Below are 20,631 nucleotides of genomic sequence, written 5' to 3'. Positions count from 1 at the left end.
ATCTTAGTTACATAACTTATTATCTGCCCTCTAATGAAGGCTTTCATTGCATCCCATAATATAAATTTGTCTTTCACTGATTCTGTGCTTATTTCAAAATATGCTTTAATTTAGTGTTCAATAAATTCTCTAAATTCCTGTCTTTTAAGTAGCATGGAGTTTAATCTCCATCTATATGTTCTTGGTGGGATGTCCTCCAGTTCTATTGCTAATAACAGGGGTGAGTGATCAGATAGCAATCTAGCTTTATATTCAGTTTTCCTAACTCTCCTTTGAATATGGGCCGACAACAAAAACATTTCAATCCTTAAGTATGTTTTATGGCTACTCGAATAATATGAGTATTCCTTCTCCCTTGGGTGCTGCCTCCTCCATATATCCATAAGTTTCATTTCCTGCATTGATTTAACCATAAATTTGGCCACTTTATTCTTTTTTCTAGTCTTTTGTCCAGTTTTATCCAACATTGGATCCAAATTAAGGTTAAAATCCCCTCCTATCAATATATTCCCCTGTGTATGTACAATCTTCAAAAAAATATCTTGCATATACTTTTGATCCTCTTCATTAGGTGCATATATATATTGATCAAATTCCAGAATTCTGAATATATCTGACACTTTATCATTACATACCTCCCTGCTGGATCTATTATTTCCTCCTCTATTTTGATTGGTACATTTTTATTAATTAATATAGCTACACCTCTGGATTTTGAATTATATGATGCTGCCGCTACGTGTCCTACCCAGTCTATCCTTAATTTGTTATGTTCCACTTCAGTTAGAAGTGTTTCCTGCACAAATGCTATATATATTTTTCTTTTTTCAGGAAATTTAATAGTCATTTGCATTTAATTTGTTTATGTATTCCATTAATATTTATAGTCATATAGTTCAACATGGCCATCTCATATTCTGTTTACACCTCATTTCTATTTCCTCACCACCACCTTTCCCCCTTTCCCCATTTTTATCTCTCAGTTTTCCCTTTTGGAACTCAATATATGACAACACTTTTAAACATAATACTTCAACAACTCCTACATCTAAAATTCCCTTAACGCCAAATGTCCCCCTCTTCTCTTATGTTGCCCCTTGTCCCTTGCCGGGCAACCACAACTCACCTCTTCATTTGGATTGCAAACCCGCTCGCAAGCGTCAATTGATGGCGCAGAGACTGTTATTCTCTCCCACCCAACCCCCTCCAGAAAAAACTTTTATATTCACATATAACAAAGCTCACCCTCTTTTCCCCCCTTACTTCCTTTCTTCTCTTTTCTTTCCCTTCTTTAGTTCTTACTTATACATTATTTTTACATCTTTATATGCATTTTGTCATCATTCATCGTTCTTGTTTCATCTCTCCTTCTGTCCTGCAGGCGTTCTGCAAATTCTCGTGCTTCCTCCGGATCTGAGAACAGTCTGTTTTGCTCCCCCGGGATAAATATTTTAAGCACAGCTGGATATCTTAACATAAATCTATAACCTTTTTTCCATAGGATCGATTTTGCTGTATTAAACTCCTTCCACTTCTTTAAGAGTTCAAAACTTATGTCTGGATAAAAAAATATTTTTTGACCCTTGTATTCCAATGGTTTTTTGTCTTCTCTAATTTTATTCCTTGCCCTCTCCAGTATATTTTCTCTTGTGGTGTATCTCAGAAATTTTACGAAAACGGATCTTGGTATTGTTTTGCCTGTGGTTTTGAGGCTAGTGTTCTGTGTGCCCTTTCTATTCCCATTCCTTCCTGTATTTCTGGCATTCCCAGGTCCTTTGGGATCCATTCTTTTATAAATTCTTTCATATTTGTGCCTTCTTCATCTTCCTTTAGGCCCACTATCTTTATGTTGTTTCGCCTACTATAGTTTTCCATTATATCAATCTTCTGAGCGAGCAACTCTTGTGCCTCTTTAACTTTTTTGTCACTTCCTTCCAATTTTCTTCTTAAGTCATTCACTTCCATTTCTACAGCCATTTCTCATTCTTCCACATTTTCTAATATTTTCCCTACTTCTGTCATGACCAGCTCTATTCTACTCACTTTTTCTTATGTACTTTTCATTTTTTTTCATTTTTCTTTTCATTTCACTAAATTCTAGTGTCAACTATTCATTAAATGCTCTCATTTGTTCTTGAAAATTTTTTTATTCTATATACTGTCCTATTTTACCTTCTATTTCTCTGTGTAGAGTTTGGTCTTCTTCCTCTTCTGTGTTTGTGTCTTCAACTTCTCTTCCTTGTATTTACTGTCCTTCTATTTTACCTTCTATTTCTCTGTGCAGAGTTTGGTCTTCTTCTTCCTCTTCTTCTGTGTCTGCAGCTGTGTTTGTGTCTTCTACTTCTCTTCCTTGTATCTGTGTCTCTTTTGACTTTCTTGTTGAGTTGCTTGCCTCACTTTGCTGGCCTTCTTCTTGCTTGGCTTCTTGCTGTTGGTCCTCTTCTGGGCTAGTCATCTGTTGGGTCTCCTGTTGTTCTTCTTCTTTCCTATCACTTCCTTTCCTGTCACTTTCCTCTTCTTCCAGCTGAGAGCCCTGGTGTCGGGCATCCCTCAGCTGGTCACGCTGTGTTTGCTCGCTCCTCAGCTGGGCCCCCCTCCCGTCGGTGTTCTCTTTTTCCTTAGTATGCACACTGCGCATGCGCTAGGAGTCACGCACGTGCAGATGCAAACTTTTGTTTGGCTCAGAGAGCCATTCTTGCGGTCCAGCGGGCGGCAGGTCGCGACTCTGCGGGGTCGTCACCAACCTTGGAGAACGGGCTCTTTTCTCCTCGACGGCTCCCTGTCTCTTCATGCAGGTAAGGTCTTCTCCTTTCTCTTCCAGCATCTTTTCTTCTTTTTTTTCCCGTTGTTTTACTTTTTCCTTCTTGGGTGCCATTTTCTTTCTTTTCTCTACAAATTTATCTTTTATTTGTTATGTTTTGTGTTTCTTGAACTTAGTATTTTCTTCACTTTATTTTTTCTTTTCTGGAGAGGGCTGGTATTCTCCTACCGGCCACTACTACATCACGTGACTCCGAGCCTCTGTCCTTTCCACAGAATTTCCTGTCTGCTCTTCTCACCAATGAATCCATTATCACTATTGCTCTCCTCCCCTCTAACCTCCCCTTCTGAGCTACAAAGCCAGATTGTGCCAGAGATGTGGCTGCAGTGGGTTTTCCCTGGAAGGTCATCCTGCCTATTCGTATCCAAAACTGTACTTGATATTGAGGGGGAACAGCCACAAAGGTACTCTGCACTGATTGACATTCTTTCTTGACACTCTCTTGACACTCACCCAGCTAGCTGATCCTGCAACCTCAATGTTCCTTATGTCAATCACCCCCTCAGTTTCCCGACTGATCCAGAGTGAATCCAGATCCAGTTCCCCAACATGGTCTGTGTGGAGGTGCAGATGGGTGCACCCTTGTAAGTTGCAGCCAATGACAAAATCTAACAAAGGAAAACCAAGTTCTTACCCCCCCCCCACCCTTCCCCCCACTGACATTCAGAGCCTTTCCCCACACCGAATCCCCTACCACCAACATCCTTGGATCATCACTGAGCAGGAACTGAACTGGAAAAGCCTGGACGACAGCAAGTCTTCCAGAACATGAATCCTGTGGAATGCGAGTCATTAACTCCTCATTCTCCACACCCTGAGCACCAACTGCAAGGGTCTCCCTCCCAACATTGCAGATATCCCCATCCTCAGATTCATAGGACACCTCACCAAGACTCAAGGGAATGACGTCTGGGCAATGAGACATTGGCTCAGCCAACAAAACCCACTTCCACTGAGCAACAGGTGGCAGAGACTGCTTGAAGAATCAATGAGCCCATTCCTACCATTTTTTTTGTGTTTGATCACTGCCCAATGATCTTATCCTGGAAACTGTGTCATTAGAGTGAAGAATAATCAGGTGAGCGGTAATCCAACCTCCAGTGGAAGAGCTCCCCAACATTCAATGGCTACTCCCACACACAGAGCAGAGGCTGCATTCATGGAACCCCTGTCCAGCAAGGAATCAAATCCCCTCTGACAGCTTTGAGCGAAGGAGGAGAGAATATTGGATGGAAAATTAAACCATCTCACTCTTACCAAGCAAGTCATTCTGAGGTAGCCAGTTGTACAGCTTCGTGTTAGATGCCAGTGTCTTTGGTGCTTCACCAGCGTATCTCCAAAGAACCTGAAAGATAGCAGTCCATAGGAAAAAAACAGAAAACCTTTTTAGGAAGTGTCAGCTGAAAATTGCATATAACTTCCTGTAGACTTGTGTGGTACCTGCAACAGAGGACCACAAGTGTACCAGCTCCCAAGACACTTTCCCTCTGGAGCAATGGATGAGAGGCAAGCTATAAGATTATAACAGTTGAAGAGAGAGTGGACAGCCAGCACCTTTTCCTTGAACGACAATTACAAATACCAGAGGATATCTATTTAAAGTGAGTGGAGGAATGCTTAGGGGAGACGTCAGAGAGAGTGAAAGGTGCCTGGACTGCATTACTGGCGGTGGAGGCTGGTACAATAGGGCATTCAAAAGATTGACGAGTGGATAGGTGCACAAAAGGTAAAGGCTTTCGGTTAAGAGGAAGGGAAGGGCTCAACTGGTGTGAAGTAGGATAACAAAAGTCACTGCAACATCATGGGCAGAAGAGCCTGGACTGTTCTGTGATGTCGTTATGTTTGATGTTTTTGATCTCGGGCCCAGTGGATTAGCGTGGAACAAGTAATCAGAACACACCGATGTGGGAGGACGGGGAGAAATTTTCTGATGCAGGCTGAGAATGGTCAGGTTTTCCCACATGAACGTTATGTCACAATTAAAATACCCGCAGATGATGAAGATCTGAAATTAAAAAAAGGAGTTCTGCAAATACTCAGCAACAGTTACAGAGAGAGAAAAACTGAGGACCATCACTTCAACCAAAACTATTAAATTCATGAAAGAATCACTTTCACATTTAATTGAGATTTGGCATTATATATTTATCTCAATTGCCCAGAAAGATCTGGAGTATAGCGTTAGAAAATTACTTTGAAGTTGAGTTAGCTCTGAATAGAGTTCTGGACCTATCTCCAGGACCTGATGTAGGGCACCTCACACCATGTGGGAGGTGGAGGAGAAATTGTGGAGATGCTTGCTGAGTCATTTACATCACCGTTGCCCGCGGGTGAACTGCCAGAAGTCGGGAGGTGGTGAATGTTGTGCCATTATTTCACAAGTGAATCAAGGACTAGCCAAGGAACTAGAGGCATGTCTTTGACATCAGTGCTTGGAAAATTACTGGATAGGATCTCCCAACATTTGGATGGTCAGGGACTGATTCAAGGTAGTCAATGTGGATTCGTTCGTGGCAAATCATGTTGAATCAATTTTTGAAGAAGTGACCAAGAGCATTGATGAGTTCAGGCCAATGGGCGCAGGAGATATGTTCTGAAGCAAGGCCTTTGACAATGTCCCGTATGGCAGGTTCGTCTGGAAGGTTCATTAACGATCCTAGGTAAATTAACCCTATGGTTTGAACGCAGTCCCAGTGGAAGGAGGCGGTGGGCAACAATAAAGAGAAACAAACCTTTTGTGGAATTTTCCCCAGCGCTTCAGCGATCAAGCTGGCTTTTTCATCTGTCAGGTTCTTTATCATGGAACCCAGAGAGAACACCACAATCCCATGGTCGCCTGAACTCTGAACAAATTCTTCCATTTCCTGATAAACAACAGGCATCAGTTAACACAGCTCTTGCAGCCTTTGGCTCGTGAGGGAACAAACTTCGCAATAAGACACAAATAAAACACAAAATTTTGTGGACGCCGTGGTTGAAGTAAAAACACAAAATGCTGGAGAAATTCAGCAGGTCAAACAGCATTTTGATGAAAGGCACAAGCCAGAAATGTCAGTCATGTATTTTTGCTTTTGGTCCATAAAGGACACTATTTGGCCTGCTGAGCTTCTCTAGCATTTTGTGTTTTTAACCAGAGAGGGATGCCCCATCCCCGCTCCCCAGAGAGGGCTGTGCAGTCTCTACTCTCTTTTAATAGCCACTGTTGCAGAGAAGTTTCACCTGGTAGGGACCATCAATTGTGACAAGAGGTTGTTTGGGCAAAGGTGTGGTTCTCTGACTGGGCTGAAGGAAGAACAGATGATCATGAGGGGTCTAGAGGGGTGGGCCATGTGACATGCTTTCTTATAAGCAGGATCTCCAACTAAAGAGGCTATACGTTTAGGATTGGGAGGAAGATACATCTGTCACTGTCTGGGCAAAGGTCACCACTGTAACTATATAACTGTTTATAGCACAGAAACAGACCAGTTTGGCCCTTTTAGTCCATTCTGAACAATTTCTCCCACCTTGTACCACTGACCTGCATTTGGCCCAAAAACCTCCACATCTCTCCTATCCATATACCTATCCAACTTTTTCTTAAATATTAACCTCGATCTTGCTTCTATCACCTCTGCCAGAAGTTCATTCCACACCCATACCACCTTCTGCATGAAGAAATTCCCCCTCATGTTGCCCCTCAACTTTTCCCCCTTTACTCTCAATCGATGCCTCTCCCCCACTCTCATTGGAAAAATCCTGTTCACATTAACTCTATCCATCCCCCATGCAATTTTTAATACCTCTATCAAATCACCCCTCAATCTTCTACACTCCAGGGAATAAAGTCCCAGCCTGCTCAACCTTTCCCTTTTACTCAAACCCTAAAACTCTGGGAACATTCTCGTAAACCTCCTCTTCTCTCTCTCTCTCTCTCTCTCTCTCTCTCTCCTCTCTCTCTCTATATATACAGTTTATATCATTCCTGTAATTCAGCAATCAAAACTGCACACAATATTCTAAATTTTGCCTCACCAATGACTTATCCAACTTCAACATAAGATCCCAACTCCTGTGTTCTATACTCTGATTTATGAAAGTCAACATACCAAATTCCTTCTTCACCTCCCTATCCACATATGATTCAACTTTCAGAGAATTATGTACCATGACTTCTAAATCCCTTTGTTCCACTGAACTCCTCAATTGTCTACCATTTAACATGTCCTATTTTGATTAGACCTACCAAAATGTAGCACCTCACATTTATCATTATTAAACTCCATCTGCCATCTTCCCAGCCCACTCTTCTAACCATCCTACATCACCCTGTAAACTTTGATAATCTTCCTCACTGTGCACAAAACTGCCAACCATTGTATCACCCACAAATGTATTATCTGTGATCGTAAAGATTCTATCACCAATGTGTATATGTACATATGTACAGATGGTAGTGTAGGATGACTGTGATTGACTGAGAGTGTAGCCACACCTACTGGCAGGTCTTAAAGGATTGCTCCAAGCTAGACCAGGTCATTCTGGACTGCTTGACCTTCTTGTGATATGCTCCAGTCTTTTAGTTAATAAAAACCTTGGTTTGGATCAACAAGTCTTTGGTTCTTTCGACGCGCACTGCACTATCTAATTTGCCACCCTATCATCTAGATCGTTAATGCATATGACAAACAGCAGTGGACCCAGAACTTCACATGTCACCAGCCCCTAATTTGACAGACATTTTCCACCACTACTCTCTGGCATCTCCCATCCAACCATTGTTGCTTCTATTTCACTACTTCATCATTAATCCCTAATGCTTCCACCTTCCTTACTAAGCTCTGAAGGGGAACTTTCTCAAAAGCCTTAGTAAAGACCAAATAGACAACATCCACTGTCTTCCCCTCATCAATCTTTTTAGTAACCTCCTCGAAAAAGTCTCAGATTTGTTGAGTATGATCTGCCCCATTCAAAACCATGTTGCCTACTCCAAATCAATTTCTGTTTTTCCAAATAGTTGTATATCCCATCTCCAAGAACACTTTCCACTAATTTACCCACCACCAATGTCAGACTTACAGGCCCATAATTGTCAGGTTTACTTTTGAATGCTTTTCTTGAACAGCGGAACAACATGAGACACCCTCCAGTCCTCTGGCACTTCACTCATGGCCAGTGACATTTTAAATATTTCCATCAATGCTCCCACTATTTGTTCACTAACCGCCGTAAGGGTCCTACTGAATATTTTGTCAGGACCTAGAGATATATCCACCTTTTTTTTAAATATATCCAACACTACTTCCTCATTAATCCTTATATTATCCATGAGCTCCCTATCATATTTCTTCACTACAACTGGCTCAATATTTTTATCCTTAGTGAATACTGAAGAAAAAATTATTTTAAAATTTCACCCATCTCCTCTGGCTTCTCACAGAGCCTACCCCCCTCATCCTCAAGTGGCTCAATTTAATCCCTCGCTATTTTTTTTACTTTAAATGTACCTATAGAGGCTGTTTGGATTAATTTTTAAACTTTCCCTGCCAAAGCAACTTCACATCTCATTTTAGCCTTTAATTTTTTTCCTAAGGTTTTTTAAAAAAAAATCTCCTTATATTCCTCAAGCAATTCACCTATTCCCTGCTGTTTATATCTATTGTACACATCCTCAATTCCACCCAAATAGCCTCTCTCGACGAACCCACCAAACCATCCTGCCACAGCCCTGCTGTAAAGTTCTCTCTAATAAGAAATTCAGTTCCTACACCTTTTACCCTCTTTTCTGTCATGCCCAAAACAACTGAATCCTTGAATAATTAACTGCCAAAAATACCCTTCCTGCAACCAAGTTTCACTGATGGCCACACTATCATATTTCCATGGGGCTGTCTATGTCTTAAGCTCATCTTCCTTATTTACAATGTTCCTTGCATTAAAATATATGCACTTGAAAGACTGTTCTCTACAAATACTCCTTTGGTTACCAACTACTTTTACCACTTTCCATCCTTTATTAATTTTTACATTCTGTCCCCTCCATTCCTTCCAGTCTAGATGTTCTTCCCCCTCCTCCCCACTAATATCCATACTCTCATTCTGATTCCCATCCCCTGCCAAACTCATTTAAACCCTCCCCAACAGCTCTAGCAAACCTTTCCGCCAGGATATTGGTCTCCCTCCAGTTTAAGTGCAGCCCCTCCCTTTTGTAGAGGTCAGACTTGCCCCAGAAGAGATCCCAATGATCCTCTGCCCCTGCACCAGCTCCTGAGCCACAAATTCATCCTCCACAACTTTCTATTTCTACCCTCGCTAGCATGTGGCACAGGCAGCAATACTGAAATTGCCATTCTTGAGGTCCTGCTTTTCAACTTCTTTCCTAACTCTATATAATCCTTCTTCAGGACCTCATTGTCACTTCCAACCATGACTTCTGGCTGCTCGTCCTCCCCCTCCAGAATGCCGTTTACTCAATCAGACACATACCTGACCCTGGCACCTGGGAGGCAACATACCAACCAGGTGCCCGATCTCATCCAGCAAACCTCTTATCTGCTCTCCTAACCAGCAAGTCCCCATCTACAAGAGCCCTTCTCTTTCTCCCCTTCCTTTCTAAGACAATGGGTCCAGCCCCTGTGCCAGAGACCTGACCATTGACACGTCTCCTTTAGATCATCTTCCCACCCCCCAAAGCAGAATAATTGTTCTTGAGGGGAACAGCCACAGGAGTACTCCCCCCCCCTTTCCTCACAGTCACCCAGCTCCCTGACTCCTGTCTGCTAAAGGTGACTGCCTCCCCATAACTCCCATCTATCACTGCCTCTGTCTCCATCAGTTCATCCAGCTGCAACTCCAGTTCCCTTACACATTTTTCCATGAGTTGCAGCTGGATGCATCTTTTGCAGGTGTAGTCATCAAGAACATTTGTACTATCCCTGACCTCCCACATCCTGCAATCAGAACACAGGATCACCCCAACTGCCTCCATCACCTGCCTCTTTATTTAAATTAGAGTAATTAAAGATAAACTCAAAACAGACTTACCAAACACTTGATATTCTGTCTGGGCATAGTCCAGCTGGATAGCATTAACATTGACTTCTCTGGTTTCTCCTAGCCCAATCTCCATTCTCCCTGCCTTCCCTCTCCTTTTTCCCTCTTTCCTCCAGCTCTCCACCCCCATCTCTCTCTAGTCACAGTCCCATCCCCCCTCCCCTTGGTTATGGCATGTCCTCCCTCTCTTATCTACCTATTACCTCCTGCCTTTGGGACCGTGCTCCTCTGCCTACCATTTTATTCGGGCACCTGCCGACGTTTTTCCATTCCCGGATGAAGTGCTTAAGCCTGAAGTGTTGGTTAGTTATGCAAGGATATATATTCACAGTTGCAGTTGTCTCTGCTTTCTTCACAGACTCCTGCAATGTTTCCACTATGTTTATCTTTATTTCAGAAATAATTCAGGATCATGGTCCATTCCCCTTCCATCCAAACTTTACTAATGAATGAATAATCTCTTTAAGATGGAATTGATCTGAAGAGTGTCAGATATCTGCACCAATGATACATAGGAATATATTCTGAATCAACCCACAGAAACACTGTATTATCTTTTGTTGTTTTATGATGTAAACGTTATTCTGTTTTTTTCTGGATTACCTGAGGCAAGGGCTTTGATGGTTGGCAGTGAAGACCTCCGACAAACACAAAATTGGGCAGAAGTGGGCGAGGAAATTCAAAATCCCAATACGTCCGAATCAGCCAAATGTCCGACTTGCCCATGACCTCACAGAGAGTTGTTGGTTCACCTGATGTAAACAAACATGGACAAATGGAAGGTTTTATTGTTTTTGAGAATCCAGTTATTAATTCATAATTGCAATATAACTCAACAATTTACACCAGTATCTCCATACAGCAGGGTCTAAATGTTGAAGGCCATGAAGATTGATCCACTTGAAGATTTCTCTAGCCCAACCTGCTCCTTCTCTAATCATCATCTGCACCCTTTGGAGCTAATGATCTGCTCCATAATTCCTCCCCCATAACAGGATCTGATTCCCATAACTCTCTCTCACCTATTTCAACTTGTATTCGCATGTTTGATTTCTTAGACAACACATCGATGAAGGAAAAGGTTCATTACTTTAAAGTTGATGTAAACAGCACCATGAGGCATGCCAAGAGGATGCAAGCCTTCATTACAGATCTAACATGCTGCAGTCTCCTGCTCTGTGTCAGCCCCTTGTGACAGTCAAATAATATCAAATGGTAACTATGATCAAGGCCTTGCTAGTGGCCATGTAAACATGGTCACTACTATGGCATCACCCAATTTCTCCCTGGGACATGAATAGTCTTGATTTATTTCTCAGGGTCACAGGACACAAGTTTCATTGGATCAGTCAGATGGTCACACCCAAACCCACTGGGGTGGGCTGAGCCACTGTAGTCACAATGCCTGCAGCTCTACCACCACAATGCATGATGGTAAGAGGAAACAACTTGACACATCCAGCCAATGAGAAAAGAAATAGAATGAGACCAATTTTAAAAAGCCACCAGGAAATAAATGATTATTCAGAACCACACACAAAGACAACTCATGGTCTATGACATTCTAGGGAATAGAACATAAAACATAAGCCATGAAACAGAGCACTTGAACAGGCCCTTCAGCCCACAATGTCAGTGCTAACCATGCTGCCTGCACATGGTCACCCTTCCTCTATTTCCTGCCTGCTCAAGAGCTGGTGTGATCTCTCATCAATGTTGCTGTCCTAGTGTTAACAGTCTATAGACACGCAACTTCACTGGAAGATTCTCTGACAACAGGATAAACACACAGAGATGGAGATGCTGGAATCTGAGGCAGAACACAGTGGAACTCAGTGAATCAAGCAGCACCCTGGATGCTGGAGAGGGAGGCAGTGTGAGACCATCTCCTGCGGTTGCAGAGGAAAGTACCAGGGTGTCCCAGAGAGTTGGGTTGGGAGTGACAAGCAGAGAAGAGAGGCACGGAGAGTGTGATCCTTGCGTAAGCCGGAAAGGGCAGAGGCAGGGGAGATGTGCCAATTTGCAGCAGGGGGAAATGACAGAGGATGATGTGTGGAATGCAGAGGCTAGTGGGGTGAAAGGTGAGAAGAAGAGGAGCCCTAATCTTGTTCCATTTGGAGGAGAGGTGCAAGAGCAAAACTCCGAGAGAAGGAGGAGAAGTGGATGACAGCTTTACTGACCACAGGAGAGGAGAAACTGCATTCCTTAAAAACAAGGAACACTTTAGATATCATGGAATTTGGGCAAAGCAAGTCAGAGAGCTGTGGGAGGGAAAGAGAAAATGCTCAAAGGTTCTGGTGCATTGTGGAGAGGTTGGAGTGAGACACATGGAGGGACAACCATTCAGAATCAGAATTTATTGTCATGAACAAGCCTTGAGATTTGGTGTTTTGTGGCAGCGTCATAGATCAAACATTGGAAGGGAGTTGATGAATCAAGAAACAGAAGTGCTGCACCTTCCAAGTTTCTCTCGCAGAATGTGTCCTGCTCTCTTATATTCAGTGTTTGATCATAGATAAAGTACCAAGAAAAGTTTGGAGAAGCCAGAGGTGTCAATTAAACTGTGAAATGTAGAGCAAGAGCAAAATGTCTCAAGTTAAAGATGCAATGTTTAAAAGAAACATTCCCTCAGCTCCATTTTGACCAGTGGGCCGTTGCCTGGCTTTGACTCAGATCTCATATTTCCAGTCAAGTAGAATCAACACGACTTCAACCATCTGGTTTTGAGTGATATAAAGCAAATGGCCGAAAATTGTTATAAAGACCTCGATTGAAATGTGTGGGATGGCATGTCAGGGGTAATCTGTGCCTTGCTCCTCTGTGCCTCATTGGCTCATGTGGGGTTTCAAGAGCATCAACCCTCTTGGTACTTGTGCTGGGTTCTGGATAGATTTGTCCCACTGAATCAGGGAAATAATGATAGGACCAGAGAAAGACAAAGCTGAGACAACTGGTTAAGAGGAAGGAAGCGTACACAAAGTCAGGAAGGGCATACAGGAATTAAATGGTGAGCAGGAAGGAACTTGAGAAAGGTTGCTGGAGAGCTAGAAGGGGAACGAGAAAGCCTTGGCAGGTGGAATAAAGAAAAACCTGAAGGTGTCCTATACCTGTGTGAAGAACAGAAGCATGATGAGAGCAAAGGTAAGGCTGCTTAATGATAATGGAGGCAACTCGTGTCTGGAGGCACATTCAGGGATTTGATCACAAGACTGAAAAAGTTTCACAGTATTTATCATGGAACTTCATGAGAGGCGACTCAGAGCAGTGTGTGCAATGTTGGCCTCCAACCCAGAGAAGGATACAAGGCCATATGAAATAGGAGCTAGGAACTTGACCAGACTGCCCATCGAGTCTGACCCATTGCTGACTTTTGTCTCTGGAATCACCTTGTAAAGGTTGATAAAATCATGTGAGCATGGATAAGTGAACAAACATTGCCCTTCCCAGGGTAGGGAAATCTAAACATAGAGGAAATAGATTTAAGGTGAGATGAAAATGATTTACACAGAGACCAGAGGAAAACTTTCTTCATACAGAAGGTGGGGGCATATGGAACGAGGAGTCAGAGGAAGTATCAGAGGTGGAGGTAACTACAATGTACCAAACACACTCAGATAGAAACATGTACAGGAAATGTTCAGAGGGACATGGGCCAAATGCAGCCAAATGGGACTAGCTTGGCCGGCAATGGTCAACATGGACAAGATGGGCTGAAAGGACTGTTCATATGCTGTACAAGTATATAATCAAGGTCATTAGAAATCACACAGGAAAACAACAGAGCAGACTTTAAGGGCCAAATTGCAAGTCCTCTCCAACCTTACATTTTTATGTGCAAGCAATCCAAATCATTCAAATTTGGATCATGCAAAAAGCCAATATCAAATCTAGTTTACTACCTCACCATGAATACCAAGCGAATGATCATTCCTAACGAACCTTCCATGTGGGATCTCTTCAAAGGCCTAACAAAAGTCCATGAAGACAACACCTACAGCCTTTCCTTCAACAACTATCTTGGTCAACTTCTCGAAAAACTGCAAGATTTGTTAAACATGCTCTACCATGCACAAAGCCATGTTAATTATCCTTAATCCATCCACAAATATTCATATCTAAAGGTGTTCTAAGAAATATCAGATTTTTTAGAACACCTTCCAGTAAGTTGATCCTGACATCATTTACCACTGATGTCTGGATCAACGCCCTCCAATTTCCTGGAGCCTTTTTTAAGCAATGGGAAATTAAGAGTAACCCTACAATTCTCCGGCACTCACCTGTTGATAAGGCCTTTTTAAATATATCTGATGGTCCCTGCAACTTCTACACTAACATCCCTCAAAATTCCCTCAGAGGGAATATTTTGTCAGGTCCTAGGGATTTATCCACCTTTATTCGCTGTAAGATAGCCTCCTCTTTAATTTATATAGGTTTCATGGCCTCACAGCTTGTTTACTTCCCTAAATTCAGTGCCAGTTTTCTGCGTAAATACAAATGCAAAAAAAAATTAAGTTTTAAGTTGGTAGCATGTTTGGCGTAACAGTTAGCACAATGCCTTTACAGCCTTTACGGGCTGTCTGCAAGGATTTTGAATGTTTTCCCATGTCTTCGTGGGGTTTTCCCCAGGGGCTCCATTTTCCTCCCATCATTTGAAATGTACAAGCATTGTAGGCTTATTATGTGTAATTGGGATGCATGAACTCAAGGGCCAAAGTGGCCTGTCACAATGCTGTAAGTCTAAATTTAAAATTTAAATTTAAATTTCCCCCACCTCTTCTGGCTCCATATATGGCCGATCACTCTGATCTTCAAATGGACCAATTTTATCCCTCAATACCCTTTCTTTTTCAATCTTTTTAACATGTCATAATATACACAGCATAAGGAGAATGGAAATAACACAATTAACACAAATGGTCTGTCCAAGTCTACATAGTATAAGTATCAAATATAAATTCCAAAGAGTGAAAATGTGACACATTAGTAACAATTCTTCAAACAAATAAAACAGAGATAAAGAAATATTTATAAAATTATATATAAAAAACAACTAATCTACTTTTTAAAAAAAATTAAAAATCTGGGCGGTCTATCCCGAGGATCTGTCGAATAGTTTAAAACATCATTCCACTCCACACCTACAAATAACAAAAATAGCAAGAATCATATTACGTCTGGAAAGGAAGAGTTAATTCATAGAATAATGCCGGTTATGTCTCCTATAGGAAATCAAGAAATGGCTTCCAGGTTTCTTCAACTTAGTAGTTGTATCTAAAATACGACCTGATTTTTTTTCTCCAGATTTAAGAAAGACATAACATGAGAAAGCCATTGAAATAATGAGAATCAGTGTCTTTTCATTTAAGTAAAATGGCTCTTCCAGATAATAGTGAGGAAAAAGCTACCACTCGATATGAGGAGTAGATAAACAACCTATATCTAAAAAAGAGCACTTGAGGGGTCAGGTTGTAATTGAAAAACCAGAATCATTGATAGAGTTTAAAAAATACCTTTCCAAAATTTTTCTAACATGGAACATGACCAAAACCTCTGAGTCAATGAAGCCACCTCAGTATTTCATCTATCACAAGTGGAGCTCATATTAGGAAAGATGCGAGCTTGTTTATCTTTAGACATATAACTCGATGAACAATTTTAAACTATATTAAAGAATGACGTGCACAAAGTGAAGTCTGGTAATTCTTCCCCATGTTTCAGGAGATAATGTTAGCTGAAGTTTAAACTTCCATGTTTGTCCAATCTTATCCTTGGCGACAGATAAGGGTATAAATAGTATAAATAGTACCAATTAAATCCTTCTGAAGGGAGTGTAACTGATCAAAGTGATCAAAGATCAAGTAAATCTGGTTGTTGTATGTTAGATAATTAGACATTACCATATTCAGGAAATTTCTAAACTGTAGACATCTAGTCCCTTACTCTCTTTTTGCTCTTGATATTCCTGTAGAAGGCAATAGGATTTTCCTCTGTCTCCCATAGCAACCTCAGCTCTTCTTTTAGCCTTCCAGATTTCTTCTTCAGGTTCTGGCATTTTTTTATACTTCTCAAGCACGTCATTTGCTCCATGTTGCCTATATCTGTTATACCCCGAGGATAAGGCCTATCCTTATTCATAATTATCTTAAAACTAATACCATTATGATCACTGGATCCAAAGTTTTCCCCTACATGTACTTCCGTCACCTGTCCTGTCTCATTCCCCAAAAGAAGATCCAGTATTGCACTCTCTCTAGTTGGTACCTCAATATACAGGCGAACCGGCCCCACTTGTAGTCCACGTGGCGAGACAGCCAGTCAAAATGGCGCCGTTGGGGAGGGTTTCCCCTTCTTCTCAGCACGGGGCTCAGAAGCCCAAGCTGGGTGACCATGTGACGCCCGGGTGACGTCAGTGTCCCCCAGCGCGGTTCTCAGCCAGATCCGGGCTGGGAGTACAAGTCCAGCCCAGCAGCCTGCGATAAATCAGTTCTGCTCACGGAGCTCAACCCGTCTGGTTGTGTGTTCGTTCAGTAGCAGTGTAGCTGCTGCTACAATTGGTGACCCATCATGAGCGAACCTGGGATCAGTGCTATAGCCGCCAAGCTACCTGAATTCTAAGTTCAGGAGCCGGAGACCTGGTTCGGCCATGTGGAGGCTCAGTTTCAACTCTGTCAGATTTTATCCTATACGACCAAATTCAACCATGTGGTTGCCGTTCTGGACCAGGCCACCACCAAACACGTGCTGCACCTCATTCAGCACCCACCCACCGAAGACAAATAGGAGACCATCGAGCAAGTGATCACTGGATCCCTCGGACAATCCAAGGTCCATCATGCCACTCGAATGCTGCACCTCTATGCCCTGGGAGATAGGTCCCCGATGGAGCTGATGGACGAGATGCTCATGCTCATGCGTGATCACACCAACTGCCCATTCTTCGAGCGCATTTTCCTAGACCATCTGCACAAGGACATCCGGCCGTTACAGGCCCAAGAGAGCTTTACTGATCTGGCTGTGGCGGCTGGCCAAGGACACAGCCTCCTCTACATGCGGCACTCAGTCAGCAGCCGGTGGTTCCTGATCAACACTGGGGCACAGATCAGCATCATCCCAGCCACGGCCATCGAGTCCAGGAACCGACCTCGAGGACTTCCCCTCGTGCGGCCAATGCAACAGAGATCTGGACGTATGGAGACAAGACAGACCACTTCCAGATCACCATCTCATCCCTTCCAACCGCCAACCTGGGAGCCGGCTTCCTCCTTGCCAACGGGCTTCTAGTGGACAATCGGGGTAGGCACCTGGTGAGCGTCCATACTTTCCAGGCCATTCGCTTCAACGCCTCCCACACAATGCAGCAGCAGATGGCCATGATCAGGACGCCCAGAGACAAGTTCCAACAAGTCCTGGATGAGTTTCCGACCCTCTTCAAGCCATAGTTTTCCGCTGCCTCACCGCACAATGGGATGTCCCACCACATCCCCACCGAGCACCCACTGGTTCATGCCAAGGCTCGCCGGCTCCTGCCTGACAAGCTCCAAGTGGCAAAGGAGGAGTTTTCACATCTGTTGGAACTGGAGATCATACGCTGGTCCAACAACCTGTGGGCCTCGCCGCTCCACCTGGTCCCAAAAGCATCTGGCAGCTCCCAGCCCTGCGGAGACTAGCGATGGCTCAACGAGGCGACAGTTCCTGACAATTATCCCATCCCTCATATCCAGGATTTTTCAGCCAACCTACATGGTGCGAGAGTTTTCAGAAAAGGTTGACCTGGTGCCCACGTATCACTAAATCCCGGTGCACCTTGAGGACATACCCAAGATGGCCATCATCACACCCTTCAGCTTGTTCGAATTCATTCACATGCCGTTCGGGCTCAAGAACACCGCTCAGACCTTCCAGCGCCTTATGGACTCAGTGAGCATGGACCTGGATTTTGTCTTCATTTACTTAAGATGACATCCTCGTTGCCAGCAGTGATCGGGTGCAACACAAGGCCCACCTGTGCACCCTCTTCTCCTGGCTGGTCGACTTCGGCCTCACCATCAACCCAGCCAAGTGCCAATTTGAGAAAGTATCCATGCAATTCCTGGGCCATATCATCACGGCCGAGGAAGCCACACCCGCCACTACGAAGGTTTCTGATATCAAGGAGTTTCCACATCTGGACAATCTCAAGGGGCTGCAGGAGTTTGTGGGTATGGTCAACTCCTACAACCAATTCATCCCGGGAGCTGCGCGCATCATGCAGCCACTATTCGCCCTCATTGCAGCCAAGCACAAAATATTCACCTGGACCCCAGAGGCCTACAGTGCATTTGAGGCCACCATGGATGCCCTCGAGAAGGCTACCATGCTCGCCCACCCACACACCAACCTACATATGGCACTCTCTGTCGATGCCTCTGCCACAGCCGTCGGTGCCATCCTGGAGCAGCAGGTGAATGGACAATGGAAGCTGCTGGCATTCTTCAGCCGGCTTCTCCGCCCACCAGAGTGCAATTACAGTGCTTTTGACCGTGAGTTACTGGGCATGTATCTGGCGGTGCAGCATTTCTGCTATTTCTTGGAGGGGAGGAGTTTTACCATCTTACTGACCATAAATCCCTCGCCCAGGCATTTGCAATGGCGAAGGACCCCTGGTCGGTCCGCCAGCAGCGTCACCTCTCCTTCGTGTCGGAGTTCACCACCGACATTCGGCACAAGGCGGGGAAGGACAACATGGTCACCGATGCACTCTCACGACCGACCATCTGCGCGCTGACACCCGGCCTTGACTTCGACCAGCTCGCCTGGGACCAGAAGTCTGACGAGGAAACGCGAGGCTTCAGGACTGCCATCATGGTCCTGCAGTTCCGAGACCTCCTGACTCCGAGCGGCAGAACACTCCTTGTATTGAAATAGATGCACCTGAGAACATTATTTCCACCATTCCCAACCATTTGATCTATGACTCTATATGCAGACTTAATGTCATCTTTTTCCACTTCCACGCCACTATCTGCTCTGCAACTCTGGTTCCAATTCCCCTTCAAATCTAGTTTAAATCCCCCTGAGCAGCACAAGCAAACCAAGGATATTAGTCCCCCTCCAGTTCAGATGCAAACCATCTTACAAGTATAGGTCCCACCTTCGCTGGAAGGGAGCCCAATAATCCAAAAATCTGAAGCCCTCCCTCCTACAATTTCTTTAGCCATTTGTTAAGTGGCATTCTCCTCTTATTTCTAACCTCACTAGAAAATGGTAAAGGTAACATTGCTGAGTCAAAACCTGTGGTGAAACCGCTATTGTACATATTCATTATATGTAAATTACATGACCTTTCCTGGTTGACCCTGCTCTCACTGGCTGGCTCATAACTCCTCCCCATTGTTCCCCATAAAAGCTGTCATGCCACTGCCCCCAGTTCGAGTCCAGGTCAGTTTGAGTGACACTACAAATAAAAGTTTTCACTTTTGATTAGGACAGTCTTTGTGCAATTGATCGTGCATCATTTTTATTTGCAAGATTTTTTTCAGAACATGGACAAGTACATGAATTTGGATCACCTACAAATCCACCCGAGAGAACCTGAGGCAGCTGACAAATTCGTGCTCTGACACCACTGTTTTGAAAAGTTCCTCACAGCCTCTGCAGCAGCGATCCAGGACAAGCTCCACCTGCTATTCTCATACATCGGGCACCGGGTCTACCGGGTGACTCAGAACTGCCAGACATATGGAGCCACAATGGACACCCTGAAGGATCAGTATATATTCTAGGTAAATGAGGTCTATGTACTCCACTCACACAGGCAACAAACAAGGAAAACCTTCAACAACTTCATTAGGGCTCTGTAGGAGCCTGCAAAGGACAGCAATTGCCAGGTTCTGAGTGCAGAACAGCACACACAGCTGCTGATCCGAGATGCCTGCATAACATGCATCCACTCTGACGATGCGAGGCAGAGGTTACTTGAACAGAAACAGCTAAGGCTATTTCAAACCAACGAACTTGCGTACGTCGACAGGATCGTAGCATTAAGGGTATTAGAGTTAAGTCTGAGGAATTTAAGGTTACTTTATTTGCTGTATAAGTACCGCGCGCTAACCGATTGTGCCACTGGAGCTCTTAGGTTACTTTATTTGCTGATGACATTTCAATTTGTTCAACAGAACTGCAAAATTCATTAAGATTATTATATGAGGCTGGAGTCACGTGATGGAATAGTGGCCGGTCAGGGAACTCCAGCCCTCTCCGGAAAAGTTGAAAAAAAACACACAAAACACAAAGGTACAAAAATAAAAATTAAAACAAAGTAAAAGTAAAGGTGGGATGAAAATGGCAGCGAAGAGAGAAAAGTCGAAAGCAACGGGAAGAAGAGAAGAAGAAAGAACGTCAGAAGAAGAAGGTGAAGGCCTTACCTGTCCGAAGAGGCCCGCCGCAGAGAGAGAAGCGCGCTCCCTAAGGTCGGTGGACGTCCCGAGCTCGGGACTACAAAAATGGCTTGCGGAGCCGAGTAAAAGTACGCAACCGCGCATGCGCGAGGAGTCGCATGAAAAAAAACACACTGACGGGAGGGGGGGAACAGCTGAGGAGTCGATCTCCACAGCTGAGTGTGACAGCTGCAACACAGCAACAGGAAGAGAACACAGAAAACAACGAGAACAAGAAAGAAGAGAGCAAAAAGAAAACAAGGAAACAACAGATGGCCAACCCAGAGGAAGAAGAAGAAGAAGAACATAGAGAAATGGAAGAAGAAGGGAAAGGCAGGACAATGGATATATATTTTTTTAAAG

At 43.7% G+C, this 20,631-nt stretch overlaps 1 protein-coding gene across 2 annotated transcripts in view; it reads right to left on the bottom strand.

Moving 5' to 3' along the window:
* Positions 1-20,631, bottom strand: part of LOC138739019 (UDP-glucuronosyltransferase 2A1-like) — a 53,510-nt gene that overhangs the window by 19,886 nt on the left and 12,993 nt on the right. Inside the window, exons 2-4 of one of the 2 annotated variants that reach the window (XM_069890362.1) lie at positions 10,457-10,605; positions 5,554-5,685; positions 4,079-4,166 (exon numbers count right to left, since the gene is read on the bottom strand). In XM_069890362.1, coding sequence (XP_069746463.1) covers positions 4,079-4,166; positions 5,554-5,685; positions 10,457-10,605 — 369 coding nt within the window. The remainder of the gene's footprint in view (positions 1-4,078; positions 4,167-5,553; positions 5,686-10,456; positions 10,606-20,631) is intronic. The other variant, XM_069890372.1, reaches the window with a different exon arrangement.

This window comes from Narcine bancroftii, chromosome 1 (assembly GCF_036971445.1).
Source record: "Narcine bancroftii isolate sNarBan1 chromosome 1, sNarBan1.hap1, whole genome shotgun sequence".
Lineage (NCBI taxonomy): Eukaryota > Metazoa > Chordata > Chondrichthyes > Torpediniformes > Narcinidae > Narcine > Narcine bancroftii.
Note: the sequence above shows the minus strand (reverse complement) of the source record. Positions and strands in the feature narration are given on the sequence as shown.